Genomic DNA, 27,258 nt, shown 5'->3' with positions numbered 1-27,258 from the left:
TAACCTGCCCCACCACCACAACCTTGCCTTATGCCCTGGACTGAAGGCTGCCTCCACTTCCCATATGACAAATCTCATCTGAAAGGATTCTCATCTGAGAAGGTCTTTCTTTAAAAATACCTAATTATTACTTAGCAGGAACTACAGGTTAATTAGGACAACTAAGAGAAGCTTCAGAATGTTTCCTCACTTCTTTTAAAATGCATAGTACTATAAAATAAGAGAAAGAAGATTTTTGACTGAGTTTAAAATAATATGACACTTACGAAATAAATACTACTGAAAATAAAATAATACTAAAGAAGTGTGTTTGAATTTGATAAGTTTGAAACAAGAACTGGAATTCTGAAGAAAGTGAATGTTTTGAAAACCCCATGAGAAACTGAATTGCAACTGTGAACTTATATTAATGTTACTCTGAAAAACACACTTCTCTAAAACCTTCCTCCTCTTTCAGGTATCTCAGAAAAGGTGCATTCAAACTGCCTGTGGAATGTTACTCAATTTGCTTCCTGAATTTGTGTCCGCTACTTCATTTTTTTCAGGATTATCTACTGACTTAATTAGTGAACGAACTCTAAAGAACAGTATTCAAGGAGGATTGACCACATTATAAATTCCACGGTGTTTCTCATCAGAGAACCCTTCTTTCCTGTTTAATCCACAATTTATTTGATTTTGGAGGCCATTTTAACTTAAGTTATTCAACAAAAGATATATGGTGTTATTGCTTTAAAAAATAATGAAAGCTAGCAGTAGATGTCCAGTAACACTCATATAAACATTCTACTATCAATTTAAAATAACTTTTTCCCTATTAAAACAATATCTGACCAAAGCCTTGAAGTAAAAGCCAAAATTTTACAATGCAAGATTTTTCCAGGAAGAAATATATGTGATGCCATAAGAATTATTCTTATAGCATCGTATATATTTCTTCATGGAAAAAATTACTTAAGAAAGATAAATACAGTTTTGAAATAGGCACTGGTACAGGAAATCCCCAATAGAAAAATATTGCAAACTCTATTTAACAGCTTTACTTATGCCCTGAATTAAGGCACATAGACTATATGCAATGCTTTAAATGGGTCTTTCCTGATTTGCAAACTTTTTATCATTATGTAGTCTCTTAAACACAAAAAGTCTTGATTAAATTTAGAAAATATTTTTGTTAATGTGTAATGCAAAACTTAGGTTTGACTCGAATGCTGTGTTCAGTTTTGGGCCCCACAATTCAGCATCCGTGAATTCGTATTATTGTTACTCTTAAAAACATGCTTCTCTGAAAAACTTTCTCTTCTATCAGGTATCTCAAAAAGTGTCCCCTTCCACTGGGACACTTTCCAGCCACTTTTCCACAGCCTGTAGCTCTGCAAGGGTTGTTGCGACCTACGTGGAGAATCTGAGACTTGGTCTTGTTGAATCTCAAGCCATTGGGGTTGGCTCATCCACCCTATCAACCCAGCCTGTCCAAGTCCCTCTGCAGAGCTTTCCTGCCCAGCAGATCAACACTCCCATACAATCTGGTGTCATTGAGGGGTAAATCCCCTCATCAAGATCATCAGTAAAGATATTAAACAGTTCTGGGCCCAACACTGATCCCTGGGAGACGCCACCAGTGACTGGCTGCCAGCTGGATGCAGCATCATTCACCACCACTCTCTGGGCCTGAGAGCACCTGTCCAAGACTTGGGCTGCCAGTTTCTCCAGGAGAATGCTGTGGGACACAGGGACTTTGCTGACAACAGCCACAGCCTTCCCCCAATTACTAAGGCATGTCACTTGATCATCAAAGATCAGATTGATCAGGCAGGACCTGGTCCTCCTAAACCCATGCTGTCTGGGTCTGATGCCTCAGGCATCCAATGACCCCATTGAAGATGATCTGTTCCATAACCTTGCCAGGCACCAAGGTCGGGCTCACTGGCCTGAAGTTCCCCAGATCCTCCTTCCAGCCCTTCTTGTGAATGAGCATCACACTGGCCAACCTCCAATTGTCTGTGATCTCCTCAGTTAGCCATGACTGATGATAAATGATGGAGAGCAGCTTAGAGAGCTCTTACAGCAGCTCACTGTTACCCCAGGATGGATCCTATCCAGTCTCATAGACTTGTTACCACCTAAATAGCTCTGCCAATCATTAACCACTTTCTCCTGGATTTCAGGAGGTCTATTGTGCTCTTCAACCTGATCTACCACCTCAGGGACTAGCTGCCCTGAGAATTATTGGTCTTACTGAGGTTGAAGACTGAGGCAAAGAAGGTGTTAAGTACCTCAATCTGTATCACATCATGGAAATCACTAGAACCATTACATCAGTTTTGTTTCATTGAACATATGTAATATAAGTAAATTAGATGCATACACATGTACATGGATCTGTTCTGGCATCTTAATTTATGGGAGTCATGACCAAAAGATTCTGAGCATAAACTATTTAAACACTCGAGTGTTCCTGGATTTTAATTTTCCCAAAATAAAAATAAAATCATTTGTGTACTGCTGTTCCCAGAACTTAAGTCCAGAGGTTTTCATTCTCAGCTGCCCTCATTTAAGAGAACAAACACAATCCATGGGCCATAAGGGCCCTGGGCCTTCAGCAATGCCAATTGCCAAGTTTATAGCTGTGTATCTGCACTGGAGGCATCACAACTGCCAATAGCAGAATTTCTTGTGCAAAAGTTAAAAACAACAATCAGATTTCACTACAGACCTCTGGCTTTATTTATGTTTAGTTTCAATTCAGGCCTAGTAAGTTATGGGCAGGAATTTGAACTGAAGCTGGTCCTAAAGAAAGAAAATATGAAGAAACTTCAGCAAGTACAGGATTATCTTGCTTCTTTACAGCTCATCTGTATTCTAGGTAAGCATATATATATGATAGACATTGGCCACCATTTTGTGGACAACATTCATAATTATTTTTAATATCCAGGGCCTAAAGATGGTGGTCATAGAGCAAGTAAGGAAAATACTGTTTTTAATGGCTTGGAAGATTTCTTTTGTAATCATGAGTACAATCAAAACTCATTTAAAACATAAATTGCTTTAATAACATCACTGAGTACTAAATAATACATCCTTGTTGGAACTAATTATAGTATTATTTTGCCCATGCTATTACTAATTGCAATAAATAGAATGCTTATGAACACATGTCTATGTCTATAGTTTCATTAAAGTCTGTACATGCTCTATTTTTCTAATGACTTACGCTGCATTTTATCAAACAGTGCAAGCACATCCACAAGCACAGTGCATCTTTGTTTTCATGGTAATTCACTACTGCTGTGAGGTGCTGGCTGCCAGTCTTGGAAACTGAAATCTGTTCATCTAGAAAACACAAACGACGCAGGAGGCAATACCAAAAGCTTACACACACCACCCTGCCATTACCAGTAACCCCTGCTTTGAAGAGTCATCTTTCAGTATTGAAAGGATGATCTTTGCAGATACTTCATTCTTGGCTTCCGCTCACATTAAAGTTGCCAAATTTCACTCATAGCCCTGAGGGACACTCTCCAGGTTTAGAGAAAATTTTAGATTTTATCTGCTCCTTATTTACTTCTTTTTCCTGGCCAGACTTCCTATTTCTTACTTCAATCTCTGACCTTGCCAAGTGTGGGAAAGCTGCTTACTGCTTGAAGAATTTTTACCAGCCACTTCATGATCAAGAGGACCTGCTACTCCCACCATACACAGCAAAAGCAGAACAGTGGTTGCATTTGTTCAGCTGCCAAATCAATCTCCTTTTAGACATAATTTTCAAAGCATGGGATTACTAGTCAGAGTAAGTGGTAGAAAGCTGTAATTACACATACTGCAGAGCTGTCCAATACAAAAAAGTTAATCTTTTATGCTGCCCACTTCCTCCATGTACTTGTCTCCTATCCTTCCACTTCAATATTTTTGCCACTTTACACAACTTCTTCTCAAATTCAACCATTATTTCTAATCTTAGTTTCTCTGTTTGTGCCACAGACTTTAATAAACTTTCGGGCAAACCAGTTTCATCCACAGGAAGAAAAACAGAACTGCTTGAAATAGTCTCAGTTTTTTGTCTTGAACAGGACCATCTTTTTAACACAGTGAGTATCCAAGACAGAATGAAATAATTGTGTACTAGATGCATCCACCAGCCAGAAGGAGAAGCTTCTACAGAAGCAGACCAATCCTACACTGGAACAGCATCTTTCCAGTGTGATAAAACAATGCTCAAAAAACAGGAGCAGCAGCAGCTTGAGGAGTTCCTTTCTGGTTCACTAGTGTGTAACCTACATGAATATCTGGTGTTAAAATATTCCATGAGCTACTCTGCCCTTCCTATATACAACAAGGGTACTTCTTTGTAAGGTAAGGACTGCATAAGTAGTAGATGTTCAATGCAGACACTGCAGCTGAGAGACCTCTCTTAGCATGTTTCCAGAAAAATAAATGGGAAAAATACACCTTAGATTATAAGAAGGTATTAGCAGAAGTGATAGTATTTCTAAACTATATATACATCTGAATTTTTGGAAGCAGGACTGAAGAAACAGCCAAGATCCTCCTGCTAATAAAACAAAAAGGCTCCTAAATACGAAATAATTCAAGTATTCTGAGTAGTGTTTACATGCAGATAGATAATAATATCTCCTGAGGCCTCTTACAGCCTTAATTATCCTGCAATCCTGAGGTCACACAGAAGGGAGACCACAACACTGTGCTTCAGAAATACCATGGCTTCCTTTGCAGCTGAGCCGTATGGCAACAGTCACACTGGCCTATTTTGGAAGGCAGCAGTTGTGATGGAAATACCTAATTCTGCAACAACATCCTGACTAAAAATCTCTTCTGAGAAAAACACAGTTATGAATTGCTCTTGTAACTATTCATTATAGTTTTCTCCATTATCACACTAAACATTATTTTGCTGAAAATAAAAGTGTTATAATCAAGATCAACTATAACTAAAGATCAAAGTTAAATGAACTTTTTTCGTAGCATACATTATTTTCATCAAAATATAAATAAAACTAAGCCCCTAGATAATAAGCAAACATGGTTTCTTACACTGATCACTAGTCAAAGAAGATTTCATACATAGCCTGAATCAACGGCCCAGTATTCGTCCAGGCATTTATCAACACAATGGAGGCAACACCTTGTAATTAATACTGTGCCCATTTTTTTATATATAGACTGAGTATAGCAAGTGTTACATATGAATAAAGATTAGGGTACAATACCTGTCCAAAGTTAATAACACGGTTTCATTCATTTCAGGTATATCATCAGCTTTAATAGTAATGTTGATTGTAGTATCACTTTGTCCAGATAGGAAAACCACAGAGCCATTGAAAGGACTGATATCATCCTGTGTTACTGCCTTGTGATTAGGGCCAAAGGGTCTCAAACTCCAAAACACTGTTGCCTGACCATCAGTCCCATCTCGATGCAATGCAATGGAAACCTGTAAAGCACATGAGTCTCCTGTGACTTGAAAACAAATTAACCCTTTGCAAATTACTGTTTGAATATGAGCCTCAAAATATTCACCCTGGGTTTTATACTTATAGCTATGTATAAGATCTTACATGAAAGATGGTATATCAATGAAAATATATATGAATCTTATCTTTTTAATCATGTATCTATTATATACTTGGACATATGTGTTTTTATATACTTAGTGGAGGTGGCAAACTATTAATATGACAAATCACTTAGCACTCATGTACACAAAAACTCTTCTATGACTGAGTTGACCAGTGTCCACCTCACCAAGACAACCTAGGTTTTAAGGATAACCATCATAATTTACTCTGGCTATAGTAGAGTTCCAGCTTGTACTCTGCCTAAGGACATCAGCAGGTTTATTCTGAGGATGAAAAGCACGTTCTCTGATTCAAGATTTGAGGGAAGATCTTAGTTAAGTCAAGTAGGGGGAAAGAGGGAAAATATAAGAAAAGATATTTTATAAAGGGTTTCTCTGGCTGGGATTACAGTATTCAGATGGATGACAATGCTTTCGAAAATGCTTTGGGTACTGAGAAACAAAAAAAAAAAGCATATTTATTAGAAAACAGACCCAGCAAGTCAAACTACATATTCACATGTAAGTCAACTATAAAATACACAGACACTTTCATGAAATTTGGCAGCAAAATCAGTTCTACTCTACAAAAGTGTCTTTACAGCTGGTGAAAGAAATTAAACTGTCTGCAGCAACTTTTGCTCCATGTGAGCATCAAGACGTAACCAGTTCTAGATACTTACAGAGAAAGCAAAGCTCACCATACTTTGCAGATGACAATCACATTAATCTTCCTAGCAATTTTTTTTTCTTTTTGTTTTTTTAAAGCAAGAGAATATTTGGGATAAGATTGAACTTGGAAGATGGATTTTTCTCACATCAATTTTCAAATGTTACAGTGGATATAGAAAACTTTGCTTTCTCCAAGTAAGTTTTCCATACTAAGGGACTATACAAAAATTTTTACTTACCACTGTAGCAGGCAATTCTTCTGGCTCAGAAAGAATAATTGGAAGATTGCTGGTAAAGCCTATTTCTCCATTTGCAATATCTGGAGTAATCCTCAAAGAAATATTTCGAATCTCACCTAATCTAGGACTCACAGGTGGGATAAGAGGAATTCTATCCAGCAGCTCGACTTCTTCCAACTGTGAGAAAAAGTAAGAAAAACTTGAAAAATAAGAAGCCTGAGTATCAAGCAAGAACTATTCTGACATCTTGGAATAAATGTCATATGCAAGGAGCAAAATACTTCCAGAATAAATTTCTCTTACCAGCAACATTGCTATTACAAAAATTTTTAAGTAACTATGTAAGAAATGAAGTGAATAGTACTAAGCTTCCACAACAGAATGGTGTACCTCTCAGCCAAATCATGTACACAACTAAATGTATGTAGAGGTAGAATCAACCTTCTAAACTCAGCAATTCATTACTAGATCTATGAATTGATCTACCAAGCACCCCAGATATTGTTCTAACTTCAGTTTTTTGCCATGCATTGATAAAAATCTACTGAAGTCACTGCAAACATAATAAATTAGACCTCTCATGAAGCCAAAGAGTTATTCAATCTTCTTTCCGCTCTCCAAAAAAAAAAAGTAAAGACTTCTCTACTTACTATAACTAATATGTTAGAATTACATTCAGAATTGAAGATCAGTACAAGATTTCAAAACTGTAGTCTCCTGTTATATTACCATTTTTTGGTGGTGTATTTATACTAAGAAGTAGAAAAATGTTTATTCTGTCTTTGAATGGAAAATACCATTCACTTAGCCCATCAGCATCACTGACATAACAAGGAAAGCAGGACTTTCTTTGTTCTGCTTCATCATTATGATTCAGGACAGCTCATGTAGCAATACATGGAACCCTGATTTCTTCAGAGGGGATTCTAGTAAAGTTTATTGAAAGACAGATTATTTTTATACAGTGTTTTGGTACAATGAATAGAATTGGTCCTTTAGGGCACCACCTTTTTGTAAACATCTCTACCAGTAAACAAGTTGGAAAAACACCAGGTGTCAGGAGGATGGTATCTATAAGATTGTTTAGGGTTCCTCCTTATGATTTCCCAGGCTAGACTGAGAGAGTTCTAGTACTTGGTTTTCCCACAGGCTTCAAGATTCTGCCTGGAGCCCAAGAAACCATGTTCTGACCACTGTCAGTTCCCACACTGCTTGTACCAATATCTCTTTCAAATATAATTTTTAAGACTATGAGAATACGTCTACATGGATCATAATAACAGATAATGACTGATTCATATATACTTCTATAAACATCTCACTTAATTCTTAAAACCAATTTATGTAAAATACTTGGACTGTATCATATTTTGTTCTACTGTTACTCGAGTAACATTCAAAAATATTCATTGTTTATTTTATCTGATGATAGGTGGGATTTGTTTTATAAATACTGTAATTAGAAATTGATTCTCAACCATACAAGCTAGTCATTGGGATTCTGAGGAACACAGCGTGGTTTTACGTTTCCTTGTTTTCAAAGATTTCTTTTAGAATAGGTGCTGATTCTCCAGTTAACACCATGCTGGTGGACCATGGTTGTGGTTGTTAGCTCAGTAAAAGTTCTAAAACGCTACAGAGCTGAAAGAATTTCCCATTCCTCTATCTGTTCTCTTCAGTTGTAAGTTTCAAAATTTAAGTTCCACTCCTTCTTTCCCAGTTCCTGAGTTCATCCTTTACTGGGCCTGGGACAAACTTTGTAATCTCATTCTAAGCATGTGTGCTGAGACTCTCATTTATTCACAATGTAGAAGGATTGTCATAGTGATAAACAGGGGTATTTTTCTTCATTTTCTAAAGAAATTATTTGTGTTAGAAATTGCCTCTGATTTTGTGTACTCAAATTAAAGGACTTTTATAGTTCATGGAGAAAGTACAGAACATACGCTCCATCTCCCTGGAATCTGCAGTTTGAAAAGCCAGGCCAAGTGTCTGCATATTGAAGTGTTTGTCACACAACCTGTCCATATTCCACACTCTGATGTTATTTGTAATCTATCACCTGAAAGAAGCTTGGAATTAGATATTTCAATTCTTCTGTCGATCTTTCAGATCACATGGAGATGGTAAAACACACTAACCTATTCTAATATTTCAGAATCATATTCCTTACCTAGCTGTGAACATAGAAAGAGTGTGTGCAACTAAAATGATAATACAATTCTGGCAATATTTTCTCTCTCTCTCTTTTCTTCTTTTTTAATAGAATGTAGGGGGAAGGAGGTGGAGGGAAGAAATTTTTACAAGCAATTAAAACATCTGTGGTAGACTATAAATTAAAAAAAAAAAAAAGGAGACAAAATTTTACGTTTATGATTTCACATCAACATCAATGTTGAAAAATTTTGAAGACGCCTGACTTAAAATGAAAAGACTGAAAAGAATTAAGAAATTACTTTGAGAGTTCTGCTTTGGTTGTGCCAAGTCACCCCTTTGTCTGTGTATCAGGATTGCTCTCTGGGCTCATGATCCCAGACAGTGGCAAAAGTTAATCAGAGGCAGTAGAGATTATGTGGTAGTCCTAACCGCAGATGAGAAAATAAGTATAAAAATTACTGATTTAAATGCCCAGAACCTCCCACAGCAGCATATCTGAATAATAACTTGCTAACATGTATCCAAATCTGGTTTTCTCCAATGAAAAATGAAGAAAAAAAAAATCATTAAACATTTTTCTGGAAAACCCACTTTCTTTCAAAAGCATTATTTTAGTGTTTTTTTTCCTGCCAGTATTATGAGCAATGACACAATCGCCCTTCTTACAATTCAAATAGAAAAAAAAAAAAAAAAAAAAAAAAAAAGCACATACAGGAAAAACCCAAAGAACTTTTTAATTTCCAGGTCAAAGTTGCACATAAATTAAACATATGTTTTAATATTTTTAATTTATATTTATTTGATTTAATTTCTAAAATCTGTCATACTTCTCTACTTTAAGAGCCTTAATTTGATTAAATTGAAAGCCATGGAGTAGACAGAATAACATACCTGAACAGGTAACTAACCTCTGCAACAGTGATATAATTTTGTTAATTTTCATGATTAATAACTGAATCCTATTACAACAGTGAATTTTTTTTTAATTGAGTAATTAGAAAATAATGATTAGGAAAGAAAGCTCTTTATAGCATATTTGTGGAAGCTGTATCTAAATAAAAGAGGGTTTTTTTGGCTAAAGAACTAATAATATTCTTTTTTTTTTTAAATAAACAGAATAATTTTAATTAAATTAAAAGGGAAGGAACCAGTACTATTTTATATTTTTTATATTACATGGGCTAAAAAACCACCCCAAGACACAGCTGAGATACCTGTATGACAAAATGAGCTCCATTTTGAAGAAATGCATCATTTCGTATTGGTATATTTACAGTAGCTTCTGCTTTTCCTTCTGGAAAGATGAGAGTACTTCTTCTAGACATATTTAGAATGCCATCTTTTGCTCTGTCAGGATCCAGAGCTCCAGCTGGAATATACAGTGCAGTATAAACCAACTGCACATCTCCAACTGTTCCTCTTTCCCTTGCAAAACTCAAGGATAAAAAGCGTCCTGTTGGATTACTTTCAATCTTTTGATCCTCCAAAGGATGGAATTTTATTAGGCCGTAAACATCATCACTGTCCTGAATGTAAAACAGAAGCTGCAAAGCAGAAAACAGCATGCTGTATTACTCTGTACCATAGTTTCATGCCTTCACAAAAGTATCTCCTGACTGTCATTATACATTTTGCTCCTTAGTAAACTGGCACCAGGAAAGAAATCAGATTGACAGCCCCAAACTATTCTGTACAGACAAGAAGAACCTCACTGACAGTGGCAACTTTCCCACTATGCCTCATCACATGTGCCAGAATGAGCTCTGGATAACTGATTTTTTAGTTCAGCAGCCAAAGTGAATAATTTAAAAATGTTTCAGATTGTAAAGAATTTCATTTTATTTGCCAAACTCATTCCAACCATTTTTTAGGAAGACAAAGCAGGGACTTGAGTCACAGAACTGTCAGCAATTCTAGCCACCCTTTATTTCATAGTTCAGAGGTTACAGTCTTAATTGCCAAACCTTCCTCTTGACAGAGTTGTTACTCTGTAAAATATTTCAGTAATATTAAAACAGAAAATGAGCAAGTGAAAATGACTTTCCTGTCTTCTGTTAGAAAGCTGTCACTTGATACAGCATTTATTCAATGCTATCATTGCACAGTGGGAATAATCTGAACTGACAGCTACCACAGTAAAAAGGCTTGGCATTGTACACTATATTCAGCCAAACACTTTAGATATGGCTCTAGCACTAACATGATATTAAAGATTAGTTTGCTTGATTTTTATCCAAGACCAAACCTTTTCACCTGTTCAGCTACTCCATCAATCAATCAATGTTATTAAAACTGGTAAAGTCTTTATTACTCATTAGTACCTTCTTCAAAAGAATCCTGAAAGTAAACTTACCTCTGATGGCTCACTGACTTCTGCACCTCCCTGTATTGTATGAGCTAGGAGTTTCAGAAGATAAGGCTCTGCCTCCTCTGGTATATCATCATCAATAATGTTCAGATGAAGTGTCACCAGCATCTGTCCTTGATCGAAACTTATCTCTCCTGCCTCTGGAAGTAGGTCTGCAGCCACAGGTGAAGGATCACTGCTATTTCGGATTATAACCCAGGAAACAGAAACATTTCCATGTGTTCCACCATTTCTTACAATTCTGATCCCTTCAAACCTATGATTTTGAACAAAAGCAAAATCCCACAAACCATAATTATTACTGGCATGCATGCTTATCAATTCCCTAAAATATTTACACTGACCTAAGTGGTACAAATGTTAGCTGCCTGCAGTTAACATTTGACTCAAGGCTCACAGTTTGTGAAATCATAACACATATGTAACATTTAAGCACTTATTCATGATCTCTCTGTAAAATCTCTGAAGACACATGTTATATCTCACTTTGTTTACAGCAAGAAAGATACCGAGAAGTGAGTGGAGTCTTGCCATGTTTTACATCTGTCTTGAGAAATACAAATCAAATTTCAGAAAACTTTTTTCCTATTCTACATCATGAAAAGTTATGAGGCATGAGCACTGAAATAATGATCTTGAATGAACTGTTTGCCTCTCTACTAAAAATATATTCAGTTACTGATATTTATGGAATATATTACTGGAAATGACATGTTGCCTGCATCTGACAAGTGCATGACTACAACAAAAAGTCTGGAAGTCATGACTTACAAACATTTAGAAAGCAGAATTTATTCTTTACTGTGTATAAAAAAGAAAACTGAATGCTCAAGTTCTGGGCCCTAACTACCATAAAATATTCTTTCAAAATTTCCCATAGTATGACAGTTTGAGGCATTATTTGTTTCTTTGGGGATGAACTACCAGTCATTAGAAGTGGACATTTTTATTCATATCATCAATATTGTGTATCAGTCTGCTTATAAAATTTGTACAGAGCTTTGATTTTAATTTCTCTGTAAAATTACAAATATTTAAATTGGTTTTGAGTTTAAGGTAACTATTTTATGGGAGACACTGAACACTTTTTTTCCTTTAATCAGAAACTGGTTTTATAGATAGTAAATACAAATATACACAAAGGGTGGAAGAGAGAAATCTATTTCCCATTGAAACTGTGTGTAGCAACATCACAACTTCACTGAGCCTACCTTTAGATTAAAGAGTTTTCACTATTCTGATAATGTGATTGAGCAGTCATGGCTTATTTACATACAGTTTATAGGTACTAAAATACTTTCTGTATAATTAGACATTCCCACTTTCTTGAAATCTTTGTAGATACAGCTGATAATAACAACACACTAAGTAATTACTACATTATATTTTAGTAGTGATTTTATAATTACTTTAATGATACCCTGAGGATGCTTAACAATAACAAACAAATCTCTTAAATGGACTAGATATTAGATTTTAAGATCTGTAGTACCTTGAAATTTGGTCCTCATCAATGACAACAGTGTGAGCTAATAGAACACTGTGGATTGACAGCACTCCATAGGGTTTATCATTCGGCTGGATAGTGACATGAACAACAGATGGATAAATCAAAACAGCATCTCCTTGCAAAGTGTCTTTAAGAAGCATAACCTGAAAGGTCTCAGCAATTTCTGGTATGGCATCATCAAGGATCCTAAATTTCAAATATGTTTCATGAACTAAAGGTGGGAAAACAAGAGTTGTATTTGGCTGTAGATCTAGGAAGTCTACATTAAGCTGTGCATGTGCAGTTGAATCCCCAGTTATGATGGCGTAACTGACGGAGACTTCGTCTTCATCAGGTCCAATTAGTTTTCCACTGATATCCTTACCACGAACCACTTGGATTGTTACCACTTCATCTTCCTCAGGCACCATATAAGCGTTCTGAACAAAACGCACGGGACTGTCATTTTTCCTAATATTAATCCAAACAGAATTCTTTGTATTGTTGATTTCAGCCCCTCCCTCCACGCTCTTCAGGCAAACAACAAAGATTTCATCATTTTCAGGTACCTAGAAAAATAGTATTAGCAACCACGTGTAAGTCACATTTCAAATATATGCAGAACACTTATACTGAGAAATATGGTTTATGTGTTTTGCCAAAGAGTGAAATGATACCAACTTGAAAGCTCATTTTGTATTAAAACAAACAGGAGAATAGTCTTGCTTTTAACTTTTGCAAAAAATCCCTTTTCAAAATTTAATGTCTCTATTTCCCAAAATATACTTCTGAAAGATGGTAGAAGGTCAAACAAAATGCAAATAAAAATTAGTCAAGAATCAGAGAAATCTTCATCTTTACAGCTTGAGAGTATGAGGAGACCAACTGCCATTTTTGAAAGCCCCCTCTACTTGGAAACAAGTGTTCCTCTCCATTACTTAGATTTAAATTTTCTTTTTTCTGATGCTGATTCCGATACACCTCTACATGTGCCTGAGACAATACAACAACTGTACAGAACCTACCTTGGCCCATCCCTATACAATTGGAATCCTTTGTTCATACACACCCACAAACGCAGACAAAATTTTCAGCACAGATCTGAGAAAGTGTTTTCTTTTTCTTAGCAATAATTTAGATTTTGGTATTTCTACAAAACAATGTTTAAAACTACATTTTAGTTCTAGCTATTTTTATCTGATGCAGGAGACAATAAAGAATGGCTTATAAACCACAAATTACTGAATTAAGGATAAGATTTTGCTTTATATTACTATATAAATATATATTTATGGATAAAAATGGTGTGATGTGATTCCTGGGTATCCAGTGCAGAGCCAGGAGTTGGGCTTGATAATCCTAACGGGCACCTTTCAACTCAGCATTTGATATGATTCTATGATTCTATGTTTTATTCCCCAAATCTTGATTAGCTACACCTGTGGAACTGAAAAAATATTGTTACTTTATTAATATATATAGATAAAAAGTAAATATTTTAAAATTATTTGTGATCTTTGCATTTAATCCTTACTGTGGAGTACTGGAAAACAGCAGTATTTGCTCCTGAGAGGAGGATGCTTCCATCATCATCATCATCAGTAAAGGATTTTACACAAAATTAACTTTAGTGTACAGCTGTGGAAAACTTCCAGTGAGTGGACCACCACAACTATATAGATCAAACTTTGTGGGAAAGAGCATTAAGTGTATCTCTCAGAGGAAAAATACATCACATCCTCCCCACAAACCTAATGAACTCTTTTCATATATAAGTTACAGAAATAATATATCTAATCTGAAAGAGATATTTCTACACAGCAGTTTGGGATAGTCTCTGAATATTAGTATCAGTATGGACTTGGGAGACTATTTTCCAAAATTAACAGAAATACGAAAAAAAAATTGCTTTAAAGTTTTGACATTTTTGACACAGGAACTTTTTTTTTCCCCTACATAATTTTTTTTTAGTGAATTTCCTTATCACATTGTTCCGTATCATGTTCACACAGAAAAGTTAAATATAGAAAGGTCAGTCTAAAAGATGAACCTATCTAGTTAAGCATAATCATCCTTGACGAAACAAGAACCTCACTATTCCATCTAAATAAAAAAATAATGCTTTCTTGATTATTTATACTTTTACTGTTAAGCAACTAACAGATCTAGTCAGAGCAGTCAGTTCAGAAAGTACTGAGTAAGTTCTTACTGGGTAAGTTCAGAAACTAAAAATATTAATTGATTAAAAATACAGAAACAACATTAAAAGATAAAATGACAACCCACAGAAACAAAACTTTATGAACGTCACTTTATGAAGCAGAAAGACTTCTAGCCCTGTTTAAACCAAGCATTTTTATAACAATATATGAAGTCCAACCAGAACAGTAGTCAATCTATACATCCAAATAAATCAGTGTGGTTTTACCTGATCATCAAGCACTGTTAAATTATAAATCAACACTGATCTCCCAGGAGTAAATGTAATATTTCCTCTGGCTGGACTTAGGTCTTCTTCAGCTGAGTTTGGTCCATCTTCTATCTGCAAATAAATTATTTTTATGATAAGAAATATATAGAGCATTGTTAGAGAAGGGAGACGCAGACACCAGTTGGTCATCAGCAGAACTCAGTTTATTCAAATACAGTCTTGAGTTATATACCTTGCTTAATTAGCTCATACATATTGCAAAAGCCAAGCTCCTGATTGGTAGTGACTACACAATAGTTTACTTCATGTTATATCAGCATATTGCAACAGTTGTATCACCTTGTAGCATTTAGTTCCTCTTTTCTCATGATCTCAGTTCCTCTCCTTCATGGTCATGCTGGCCTTGTCCTAGCTTTTAGTTCTGAGAGCTATTGTGTCCCTTATCTTTTTCCCATTTCTCAGCTATCCTCTCCACAGAGCATGCACACAAATCTAGTACAATAGTCAATATACAGTGTGTGAAATGCATAAAAAATTGCTGTTTTTAAGTCACCTCCTGATCATATGCACAAACATTCAGTCGTGAAAATCTACTCTTTTTTTGCATATGGAGTAAATCAGAATAGGCATTCTGAAGAAATTACATATTTCCAGAGAAAGAGGAAGAAAACTCCTTCCTTGTAGGCCTTTGAGAACTCCTTGGTATCTATTGATGCATAACTAGGTCTTTTAAATAACAGAAAGGATAATCCTTTTCTTTTAATTTAACTAACGTTTTCTAATCAAGTTTCAAGACAAGATAATAGCAATTACTTGTGACCCTTCTATGTTGACTTGAGATACTAAGGAAATTATAATTATTACTAAAACCTAAAAAAATAGTAAGATTCACAGAGGCGATATATTAGGGTTTTGTTTTAGAAAATCTTGTAAATTTTATGTATATTAACTACATTTTGAGATTAACCTGCTAAACTGTGCAGATAGCAAAATTTATTGGATTTTAAAACAAACATATCTGGAATAAATAACATAAAGAATCTATGAACATTATCTATACATGCTGTATTTAGCATGCAATAACATCCAGTACAAACACATCTAGATTAAGTCTTTGATGATACGGATAAAGGAGTTTTGATATGAAAAAGAATTACCTGTAATTTTAAAGAATATAATAGAATCAGAACTAGACAGGGGGGAAAAAAAATCCTCCCTTTCACAATAAAGGCAATAAGTATATCCCATTCACATGAAGTATGTGAGCAATTCCCTAAATATTCAAGTAGAGATTTTGAAAGGTTGAAAGGTCTGGGAATCAAACTGCAGTCTTACCATACAGAATTTCACTAAATATTGAGGTCTATACTTACATGTTTGAAGGTGGCACATGCACCTTCAAAAGAGTTTATAAATTTCGAAAAAATACTCCAGAAATTTCTTGCACAGTCAATAGACATTGTTAGCTAATACCAACAAATTCTGCTTCAAATAGCTTCCTAAATGACAGAGAATTTTTTTTACATATCTCCTTTTTTTACTAAATTAAGCAGTTAGATAATTGCAACATTTTCCATTTGAAAGATAGTATCTTTCCATTTTATGAAACAGAATTAACAAATGTAGACATAGGTATTTAGTCCTTTCACTTCAACAGACATTTTGATAAGTTATGATTAAAGCTGCACAGCTTCATCTAATAGACAAAGTTATGAAGCCTTTTTGATAAACTCACCTCAAAAGTTACAACGACCGTCCCATAGGTTCCTCTCTCCCTAATTAGAGTGAGAGGCACAAATTCATTTCTGCCTCTAGGCTCATTCACTGTGATTAAGGCAGACTAATGAGGAAAAAAAGGGACAGGCAATCAGACACAGACCAAATATCACAGCAGAAGGAAGAAATTGTTACCATAGAAATACCAAACTCCCACAGACAAGTTAATCCAATCTACAAATCAGTCCACTGATGGCATACATTTCCTAGCAACCAATTAGTTCAGCTAATAAAAAGCTTGGAAGGTTTGAGATTAAAAAATTATCATAATGCATATAGAGTGGGTTTTCTTGATTTTTGTTTTCCTTTTTTTTAAATGAGCATAGTTATGATACACTAAACACTGGCATAAGAGCACTGGGCATATTTACAAGAGTTCCTAACCCTATTAAAAATAGGTTTTCTCCATTAAAAACTCATTTGTTAGATAACTAGACAATGGACTCTGTCTATGAAACTTACAGCTGAGAGATTTCAAAGACTTACAGCACTTCAGGGAGCAGCATGTTTTAATACTGCAGCACAAAAAATTTTTCATATTGGATTTTTTTCAGGGAAGTCTTCTAAAAAGTATATTGTCACAATGCCAGCAATAAAGCCTAGTTTCTCTTTGTGCTAACACAAACTTTGTATTATTGCAAATATCTTCCATATCAGTAAAGACACATCACTCTTATCCCCAGAAGGTACTATATTATGCATATATCATGATCCTGCTCTTAGAGCTTGAGAGTTAAATATAAAATTGCTCACTTAATATGGGGAAAAGGTATATATTCTTAAAATTTCCAAGCCACATCTTTAACTTTCCTATGGTGTTACTCCTCATTTCTTCCATAGCATATTGAGGGGCAGTGGGACTGAACAATTTCTAGAAGTTTTATATTTAGATGACCAACACAGATAGTCATCCAAGCCTGAGATCTCAGGACACATCTCAACGTCTAAAATCATATAGGAATATTAAAGCTATATATGTATTAATTACATACATATGTATGAATTATTTCTTGAGATGTTTTCAGAGATGTAACTCAGAATCTGTTTTCAAGGGATTTGATGAATAACTAACCAGCACCTTTGACAAGTTCACCTTTATGTTTTCTAAAATGTTCTAAAATATACCATATAAAAAGTCATACCATGTTAAAAGAAATTATTCCAAAGGCATTGTCATTTGATAAGATCGTTACAGTGACAGATTTGGGTGAGCCAAGCTTTATCCCTGCAGATGGTTTCTAAAATTAAAACCAAAATAAAATATTAAGTACGGTGACAGAAAAAAGGCATTTTGATTTTACTGTCTCTTGAGAGGTAATATTAGCTTACAGAAAAGTATGTAGCTTTATTATATATCACAATGAAAATTGTTAAAAGCAATAGAATGCATTAAGATAATTCCTAATTACTGTGGAAATACACTGTAAACAATCAAGAATAAAGTGCTTGAAACACACTTTGCAAATGACTAACAATAGTTTAACAATTATTAACAGCATATCAATAGGAAACCATACATGAAGCATCTAACACCACCAGGAATTGCAAAATTGTTATTTTTCCCTAATATTTGTATAAAACCGAAACTTTGAAGCTATTGTAGTGGGATACCAGACAAAGAATATACTAGGATAGCAGCTGAAAGAAGTCTTTATAGCATTGTAAAATTGAGCTACATTAAAAAATCTAAGTAAGAATGAAGCGAAGATATGGATTTTTATATTCACTTATATTCACTACGAACATCCCATTAGACATGTAATATCAGCAATGAAAAACAAAATTTCTTTTTCTGAGTTGACATCTTACTTAGTCATGAACTGGCAGCTAAGATACATGAATGTGAACCCTTCTCTTGTAGCATATCTCCTATGACACAGAACAGTATGAAGAAATTTATTGGTAAATATTTATAAAATTGTTTGGATTTGGATAAGTTACATTTAACCTCTGCTTCTGGAGGACTGGAAGCCATCCCTCTTTTTCTTTCCTCTCTCCTTCCACCCTCTCCTCCACACACATTCTAGGCAGGAAAACAGGAAAGACTGAGTCTTTTCAATCTAATTCTTCTGGGCTCTAGCACATCTTCAAATGTCCACAACTGAGTGCAATGCCTGCTCAAATGTCAGGCAAAGCAACATGACACAAAGACGTCCACAGAAATGTAAACTTTCTGAAGGGCAAAACGCATCATCCTGCTTGGATGATTTTAGTTCTTACTATTACTGTTCACAAGCAGTAAGACTACACTGAAATCTATGAAATACCATTCACCTATATTAGATTACCCACTGTTTTCTGTGGAATAGATACATTAAAAAATTGAGACTTACCAGTAGTGTCAAGTGAAATGTGAATGTCTCATCAGCCTCTGGAAGATCATCATCACAGACAGATATATACACAGTTCGGTTTGTTTCTGTGTCAGGTATAAATGCAGCTGCGTATGTGTCAAAAAAGTCTCCTGTGTTTTCTCCATCAATCTGCAATAAACACACAACCAAATGCCACCTCCTTCTTCCTTCAATATGTTGTATACTATCATTCTAGACTCATTCAAACAGACTTCATACCCTCTTTGCTGCACATAATTCTTCCCATAATTTCCCCTGCTGTCATGCAGTTAATTTCTGGACAGAATGTACATAGATAATAAGCCATTTTATTCTCACGGAGTAAACAGGTGGGAAAAAAAACCCAATAAAATAAACAGAACACTTTCTTCAGAACCAATAAAATAAACAGAACACTTTCTTCAGAACTATTTATGCCTTCCTTCCTGGTAACTGGGTATCTTTTGCATAATGTACCATATGTTTGAAAATGCAATGCCTGTACAAAGGCAGTCATGTAAAAACAGCAACGGGTCTACACTAAGTTTACAGTTGGGCACTGAGACTAAATGGAGAAAAGCCACTGAACCAGCATAGCTGCCATACCTGAATCATTCCTCTTAGAATTTAGCTTAGAAGCTAAAGGCTTGAAAGAAGACTGTGAAAAAGACTATTCTTCCTTTCAGAACAGTGAAAGTGGAAGTTCAGAGAAGAGGAAACAAAGAGGTTTTTGTGGCTCTCACTTATCCCTCTTATCAGTCACACTTGTAACTCTCCATGTATCTGAGTCCCAAAAAGCTGTTTAAAAAGTTATCAATAGTTACTGAGAATATAACAGCCATTGTTTCTTACCGACACAATTGCTGTGATGTTAGCAGGCTTTCCTGTCCTTTCAATTACAAGACGTATAACAGTTGTACTTGTTTCATTGACAACAAATTCTGTTTGTCCACTGAACTTCACTTCTGTTTCTCCAGATGTCAAATGAATGAGTAATGCTAAAAGCAAATAAACTAGTAAAGAAGCAGAGGGCATCCCTATAGAAAAAAGATATTAGAAATAAATTGTGAATCAAAAATACACAAAGCTTCTGTGGTTGACTTTACCAATCCAGTTGAGCCCTTCCCAACTCTTCACATACCCACGATCATCTTGTGAGTTTCAAAATTAAATTAAAACATTTGGAGGTCTCCACTACAACCAAGTCATACAATGTAATTATCATGTGTATCTAATTCTATTTTCGTAATTTTCATTTAGTGATATCCTAGACAGTATTTATCAACTTCTTCAAGTGGAGTGATAAGGAGCTTCTTTTAAGAAAAAAAACCAATTACATTATCACAACTGTTTTCATTTTCAATCAGCAATAATTAGCTTCAAGGCTGACAATTCAGTTTCCACTTTCTTTGCTTTCTAGATTGTCTTTAAAAACACACAAAAAAATTACACAAAGGGTGAAGGGTTGGATACTTTCAGTCATCTCACAGATCATTTTTGGACATCTTATTCACCATGAAATATCTTTACACATTTGCATAAGTACTTGAGTCTTATCCCATGATCCTTTCATGTGTTCCTGTCCCAGAGAACAACTGTGATGCTTTGCCATTGCAATCTTTGTACAGCCAGACGTTGATTATTGTTTGTTTCTGCATAACATCTAGTATCTTCTGTTAAGATATGCAAACTTAAAACCAAGATTTTCTCTTACATTCTCCATTTCTCTCACATCAGAGTCCAGTTTTTTGATGTAAAATAAAATTTTAAGTCCCAGTGAAGTCATCGGGTGTTGATACTATCAAAGATAAACGTTTAAAATAGTCTGGCACAACAATTTCAAATGGTTGCATTGTTCTGCAAAGGCTTACATTGTATAGCACTGACTAGAACGTGGATGCTGGATAGGGCAGATTGCTGTCATAAGGATCTTAGAAGTTTAGGAAAAAACCAAGAGAACAAAGTTGTGCTCTAAACACCAAAATGCATTACAATATCAAACTTGAATTGAATTAGTTCCCTCACCAAGCTTCTTTTAATCTGTAATCACTATTTCACTCTACTACTATTCAGAATTTCTGTACAAAAGGTACAAGCAGTATTTGTATCATTAAATATATAAATAAAATGTCACTTCGCTTAAAATTATCCTTCCAAGTGTTACAATTACCAGACAAATCTGGTCAATTGCAGTTGTATAAACTGTGCAGAACATATTACATTATTATTTACATATTATTAACAATTAAGACATGTCTGCAAAGCAGTTTGCTCTCATTATTTAAGAGGGGCAGATATGAATATTTAGTCATAAATCATCACTAAAACAGGAAATGTCATGAGTATACTAAAACACATTTATGTAAAATGTGTGTCAAATCTGAATCAGAAGTGAGGTCCAGCACATATTCTGAAAGTTTTATGTTTGTAGTCATATAGTTTTAATCCTGGACTGAACAGAGAATAAGATAGCCTTCATATCACTAAAGCTAAGACAGCTTCAGAAAGACTTCAAGTCTTTCATTCATCTTTCAACAAATTTGCTCTGGGCAAGGGTAAGTTTTATGTTGTGAGGACTTGAAAGAAACTCTTTTCAGGCAAGCTAAAGAACAAGAAGATCCACAGACATGACCCATAAACTATGTATAAACTGGAAGTACAGTCAAGAAAACTATCAATGTATTTCAGAGTACCCACATGGAAAAACTGGTGGATTGGAAAAGTTAGTTGATTTTTATTACCTGTAACAATAAATTAATCTTTATATGTTGAACATCAGAAAGAGAACAGGCAAACAAAAACGTAAGTGCAAAAAATCAGAACTAACTATTTTCTTTATGAAAACAGCTATTTTTTTCACCACCCACGTAAACAGTGTCTGGTTATTTCTGAAAAAAATGTCACACAGTAAGGATTTTGCTGCACAGCTCCACAATACTCTAAACCTTTATTACCAGGAACACAGTCCTTCAAGATATCCGTGACTCTTACTGGGAATTCAGTGTGTAACAGACCAACAGAAACAATGCTTGATTCTCACATATCTATCCATCCAGTAAGTCTAGTGCAGCAAAAACTTACAGTGGGAAGCAAAGATTATATATATATATATATATACTCCCTGGGATTTAAATTATCAGCACTTCCAAGGGTTTTTTTTTTTTTTCTAGTTTTATGTGGAGCTGCTCTGGAAAAAATGAAAAAACAAACAAAAAAAACCTTCAAGCTGGAAAAAGAAGAGTTGTCTAACTTTTGTAAACTCTCAGACAATTACACTGTCTGCAGATGCAGGCATCATCCATACAAAACTGAGGAATTTGTTGACCTTTTAGCTTCAGCTGTTACTTTTTCAAAGACTTTGCCAATACCTTCCCACGGTACATGCTTCTAGTAAATAATACTGAAAACATGATCCTTGAGGGCAAGATTACGAAGTTTAGAATTACTTGAATTCTATTACTTCTACTAGAGAGCATTCTAAAACTATAGGATTACTCCTGCGGAACAAGAGAACTTTCACAATCATACCATCAATTATTCAGCTGGTGTGTATCCTTCCTTGTTATGTTATTTGTACTAAGATTTACTTTGCACAGGGTGCCAGAAGTAGTTTTTACTCTGTTTATATAAACTAAATCTTTAAAATCATGATTTTTTTAATTGATATGCTGCAATATAATTAAAATACCATATATCAAAACTAAGAGAATGCAGAACAAATTTATTCAAATAGCTGAAAGCATATTTTAGGTCCCAGTATTTTACTTTATTAAAAATGAACTCACTTTGTACACTAAATTCCCACAAAAATTTATATGGGAACACAATTTGTTCTTTATTAACTATATTGCATAATATTCAGCAGAAGCCTTTGCAAGATCAGGGATTACAAGAGGACCCTTCCTTACTTCTCTCACTTCATTAAACCACTGGTGACTAATTTGTAACTTGTTTTTTAAATTAAGCTGAAACGTTAGTCCTCGTTCTGCTAAATTTTGGCAAGCTGCATTTGGTGATAAAGTATTCCCCTCTGTTTCAGCTAAATATTACTGAGTTCATTTCTCTCCGTCCAGAATATTGAGATATTCTAGTTAAATTACTTTAATAAGCAAAAGTCATTGAAATGTTTTTATAACAACTACAAGCAATAGAGCATCATACATTTTTAGAATATGTACAATGGGTTAACTTATGTGTTGTCATGCTCTAACTTAAGCTATTTCAAATAATCATTTGTAGTATCAGTGGTAGTTTAAAACAAGGCTATGTACTGAGGTTTAGGTGATATTTCTAAGTGATTTATAATAAAAATTTCTGTCATCAAAACCAAACTGTACCTTTCAAGTAATAATCTAGACATTTTAATGGTGTTAAAGGATTTTAAAATTTAAAAAATCCCATTTGTCAACCATATTGTTTTTAAAAAGTAAAGAAATCTAATTCCATTCTGAGTCATGATCTCTAACTAACATTTTCTTTTAGCATACCTTTTGAAGCACATTTGTATTTTCCACTAAAATACAGAATACTAGTGTAGAATCAAACAAATCATATCTTGATTCTACACAGTAATTTCCACAATACTGTCACAATTTTTATAAGGAATACCATTTCAATCTGTTGTTCAGTTAGAGCCAAGGTAGGCTTATGAAACTGGGGAATCATCAGGATTAACTTGCTGTTCCCATTATTTCTGTAACAAATTTCAGATGAAGACTTTAAGGTTTATAAAGAATGAATGGTCTTTTCTGCAGATTTTTACACCAGCTCCTGTGTTTAATAAACTAAACCCTTAAGAATGAAAAGATCTCCTGGCTGTTTTCTTTGAAGTATGAGGGAATCTATAGCCCAATGAAGCATGAAGAAATCAAGAAGAGAAATGAAAGGACTGCTTCAGATTAAAAATCTGAAATGAAATAAGCATAAAATGTAAGACAGGAAATGGGAAGTGGCAAAAGAAGGAGAGTTTATGAACAAAGCAGCAGATGGAACAGGGGATTAAGTATTCTCTACCTCAGAGTTGTCACTGCTGTTTACAGGAGAAGCAATGAGATGAACAAGCACCATTCCCACCCAATAGCTATAACCTGATTTATCACTTGCCCATTATCACACAACTCACTGTACATTTCAAAAGCCCACAGGCACAGAGGAGCATGAGTAAGTCCACGTTTCACTGCTTTTGCTTGTCTATCCCCCGTGATTACAAATATGCAGCCAAGTTGAACATTAAAAAACTGGCATGCCTGGTACTTTGCTTTGAGAACAGATAACAGTAGCTGCCAGAGAGAAATCTATTCACAGCAGAGATGTCAGCACCCAGCAGCATCTTTGGCTGAATACAATGGGAGACAGACGCATGGCCTCTTTCATACATAATGTGGTGATTCTCTGTAGTATATAAGAAGAGCGCAGAGCAAGAAGCTTCACAAGGTCATTGTCATTGCTGTGCCTGTTGTAGAAACTTATTAAAACTCTGCATATTTTCAGCATTTTTATTTTAGGGATTCTCAGAACCTCTCAACATTTACAACAGTGTTGGAGAAAAACCTGGGAAAGTAGCAGAGATTATAAAAACTTTGATTTACTAAAATTCTCCTTTCTATGTTATCAATGTTCCAAATTAAAGGAGAAATATTTTATTTCAGACTTGTTTTTTCCTAGCCTCAAAGTTCCCATAGTTCATATGTATGAAAAAACAGGACACAACAAAACCCATATGGATAGCAGACATTACCCAAGCCTGCACTGCTGGTAGTTCTTCCTTCTTTGGTTTGGGCTTGTTTAGATGTGGAATAAGTAAGTTTCTCACTCTAATACAGATTGGAAAATAGAGTTTTCAAACTCTGTGCTATTTCAAAACAATATCCACCTATATCCCCTTTCTGCCTTCAACCTATTTCAAGGCTGTTGGAGTCCAGGAACCCCTCTGGGCAGCCTGGATGGTCACAGACCCCGGTAAAGAGAGGGGAGAAATTAATTTACTGGGTATACCAGAACCAGGCTTTTTACTTAGGTATTCTGCACCAAGTAACTGTAACTTCAGACACTGAAGCACTTATACCCTCTCACAAACAGGTTTTTGCACCAAAAAGTAAGGGGATTAAAAAACACAACAAGCCAAAACAAACAACCAAACTAAATCAAAATCAAGCAATTCACCACTAAGATGCCCAGCATCCCCATCTCACACTCACAGAAGTAACAGCATGATTGAGCATGCCACAGGATCAGGCTCTGAACACATATGGAACCAGAAATCCAGCCAATGAAGGTCAGCAGACTTCACTGCAAATCAACCATTTATTATACTACAGTAGAGATCTTAACTTTCACAATAATTTCCATTTGTATCTCAGCTTTGGAGGTTGCTTGCATTTCCTCAACATTTACTTAACAAATGTTGAGAACATATGTTGGCAGCTGAGGGAAAAACTGTAACAGTTTCACATACCTAGTATCTGCTGTGAATGAAGTTCCATGGCCTGAACAAATAGTATATCTCAGAAAAAGAAACCATGGGTTTCTTCAGTACAGTGGTCACTTTTTCATACTTAAAACTAAAAACAGAAACAGTGTTTCATACATAATTTTTTGCAAGAAAACCCCCAAAACTTTAAGGTACAGAACAGCAAAATTAAGCCTCATGGCAAGAATTAGATGGGATTGCTTCAGGTACACTGACAGAAACAGCTATCCACAATGGACTCTTACAATATGTAGCTATCCACAATGGATTCTTACAATTTAATACACATATATGAGCCAAACAGAATTTTTAATGTGTTGCCTAATTATTATGATAATTGAATCAGTGAGATTTTCTTGAGTTTCAAAAAGCAGATATTAAAAACAAGAATTAAGGGCATATGTAAAACATAGTTCTTTTCTACAATAAAATGTTTTACTTTTTCATTAGATTACAACAAATGATGTTGACTTAATTAAAGAATCTGTGTGCTACAAGTCCCCTAAAGACTTATTTCTGTAGAAGTAAAAATACATTTGTGTAATTTGGAAAGATGATTAGCATGGGGCCCTCACTCTAATCTATACTGAGGATTAATCTCTTAAATCTGGGCAATCTGTTTTTAGATAAAATATATAATAAAGTATTTATTTCTCAGAGAAGAGAACTCCTTAAGCAAAATTTGTTTGGATGCAAAGCCGCCTTATACTACCTTTATCATGTATTCTGCTTTGCCTGGCTTTCTAAACCTTTTAACCCATGTTGCAATTTAATAATCACTATTTAATAATTATAATCATTCCCTTATTAACTGGGTATTTCTTTTCATTCTTCTAAGGCACCCTGCAGTCCAAGACAAGGAAACTTCTTTGTTGATTAGTTATTTAAGACCAGCAACAATAACTATGCTGGAAAGAAAGGTGCTTTGAGAGGATTACACAAAGCTAGTTCTCAACAGCACCAAGCCAAAAGCAGCAAATTACAAACCCAAGTACTTCATTGCATGTAACCAAATTGGCTGGTTGAAATGCTAATTGCCATTCAACAAAGCTAAAGGCAGACAGGGGACCCTGAGCTTCAGAGAATGACAAGCATTTTTTACCCCACTTCTGCACCATTGTCTTGCTGAGAATTATTCAAAATCTATTCATAAAGGTAGCTCTTTCCCTAACCTTTAAAAATGTGGGAAATTTCTAAAGCTCTTACCAATACCTCAGATCTGTTGGCCTGCCAAACCCATAACAGATGGCTGAATTAAGGCCATGTTAAATCCTTAATGAAGCAAAGCTTGAAACAATTCAAAGCAGTAACATATTGGACCAGTCCAGAATAAGTGACTAAGTTTCCTTTGCCATCAGAAAATGAAAGTCATAACTGCATTCTAATTAATGAGTTTACACAAGATACAAGATTAGATAAACAAAAATACCATGGTATGGAAAAATATATATTGCTGTTACATTCTAGAGACACTTTGGTCCTGATGAAAAAATCCACAAACACAAAAGCTGTGACAAACATGCAAAGCATCTTCTCTGTTGTTTAATTTTGCCAGATAAATTTAGTCTGTTAACTATGCCTGTTCCAGTAAGTACCAGTATACTTATCTTAACTGCAACCTTCATTTAGATTTACAAATTATTTAAGTACAAGAAACTACAACAACTGTAGTTTTATAGAAAACATAAGTCAATCTATGAAACTTTTTTTCATATTTGAGGCATATTTCAGAACTTACAGTTCTAA

At 34.9% G+C, this 27,258-nt stretch overlaps 1 protein-coding gene across 1 annotated transcript in view; it reads right to left on the bottom strand.

The window, feature by feature from the left end:
• The window catches only part of ADGRV1 (adhesion G protein-coupled receptor V1), a 266,979-nt gene that overhangs the window by 236,745 nt on the left and 2,976 nt on the right, over positions 1 to 27,258 (bottom strand). Inside the window, exons 2-11 of the mRNA XM_083883524.1 lie at positions 19,896 to 20,080; positions 19,044 to 19,193; positions 17,853 to 17,948; positions 16,670 to 16,774; positions 14,932 to 15,045; positions 12,507 to 13,072; positions 11,000 to 11,270; positions 9,861 to 10,190; positions 6,490 to 6,666; positions 5,232 to 5,455 (exon numbers count right to left, since the gene is read on the bottom strand). Coding sequence (XP_083739650.1) covers positions 5,232 to 5,455; positions 6,490 to 6,666; positions 9,861 to 10,190; positions 11,000 to 11,270; positions 12,507 to 13,072; positions 14,932 to 15,045; positions 16,670 to 16,774; positions 17,853 to 17,948; positions 19,044 to 19,193; positions 19,896 to 20,080 — 2,218 coding nt within the window. The remainder of the gene's footprint in view (positions 1 to 5,231; positions 5,456 to 6,489; positions 6,667 to 9,860; positions 10,191 to 10,999; positions 11,271 to 12,506; positions 13,073 to 14,931; positions 15,046 to 16,669; positions 16,775 to 17,852; positions 17,949 to 19,043; positions 19,194 to 19,895; positions 20,081 to 27,258) is intronic.

Source organism: Zosterops lateralis (genome assembly GCF_965231275.1).
Source record: "Zosterops lateralis genome assembly, chromosome: Z".
NCBI lineage: Eukaryota > Metazoa > Chordata > Aves > Passeriformes > Zosteropidae > Zosterops > Zosterops lateralis.
Note: the sequence above shows the minus strand (reverse complement) of the source record. Positions and strands in the feature narration are given on the sequence as shown.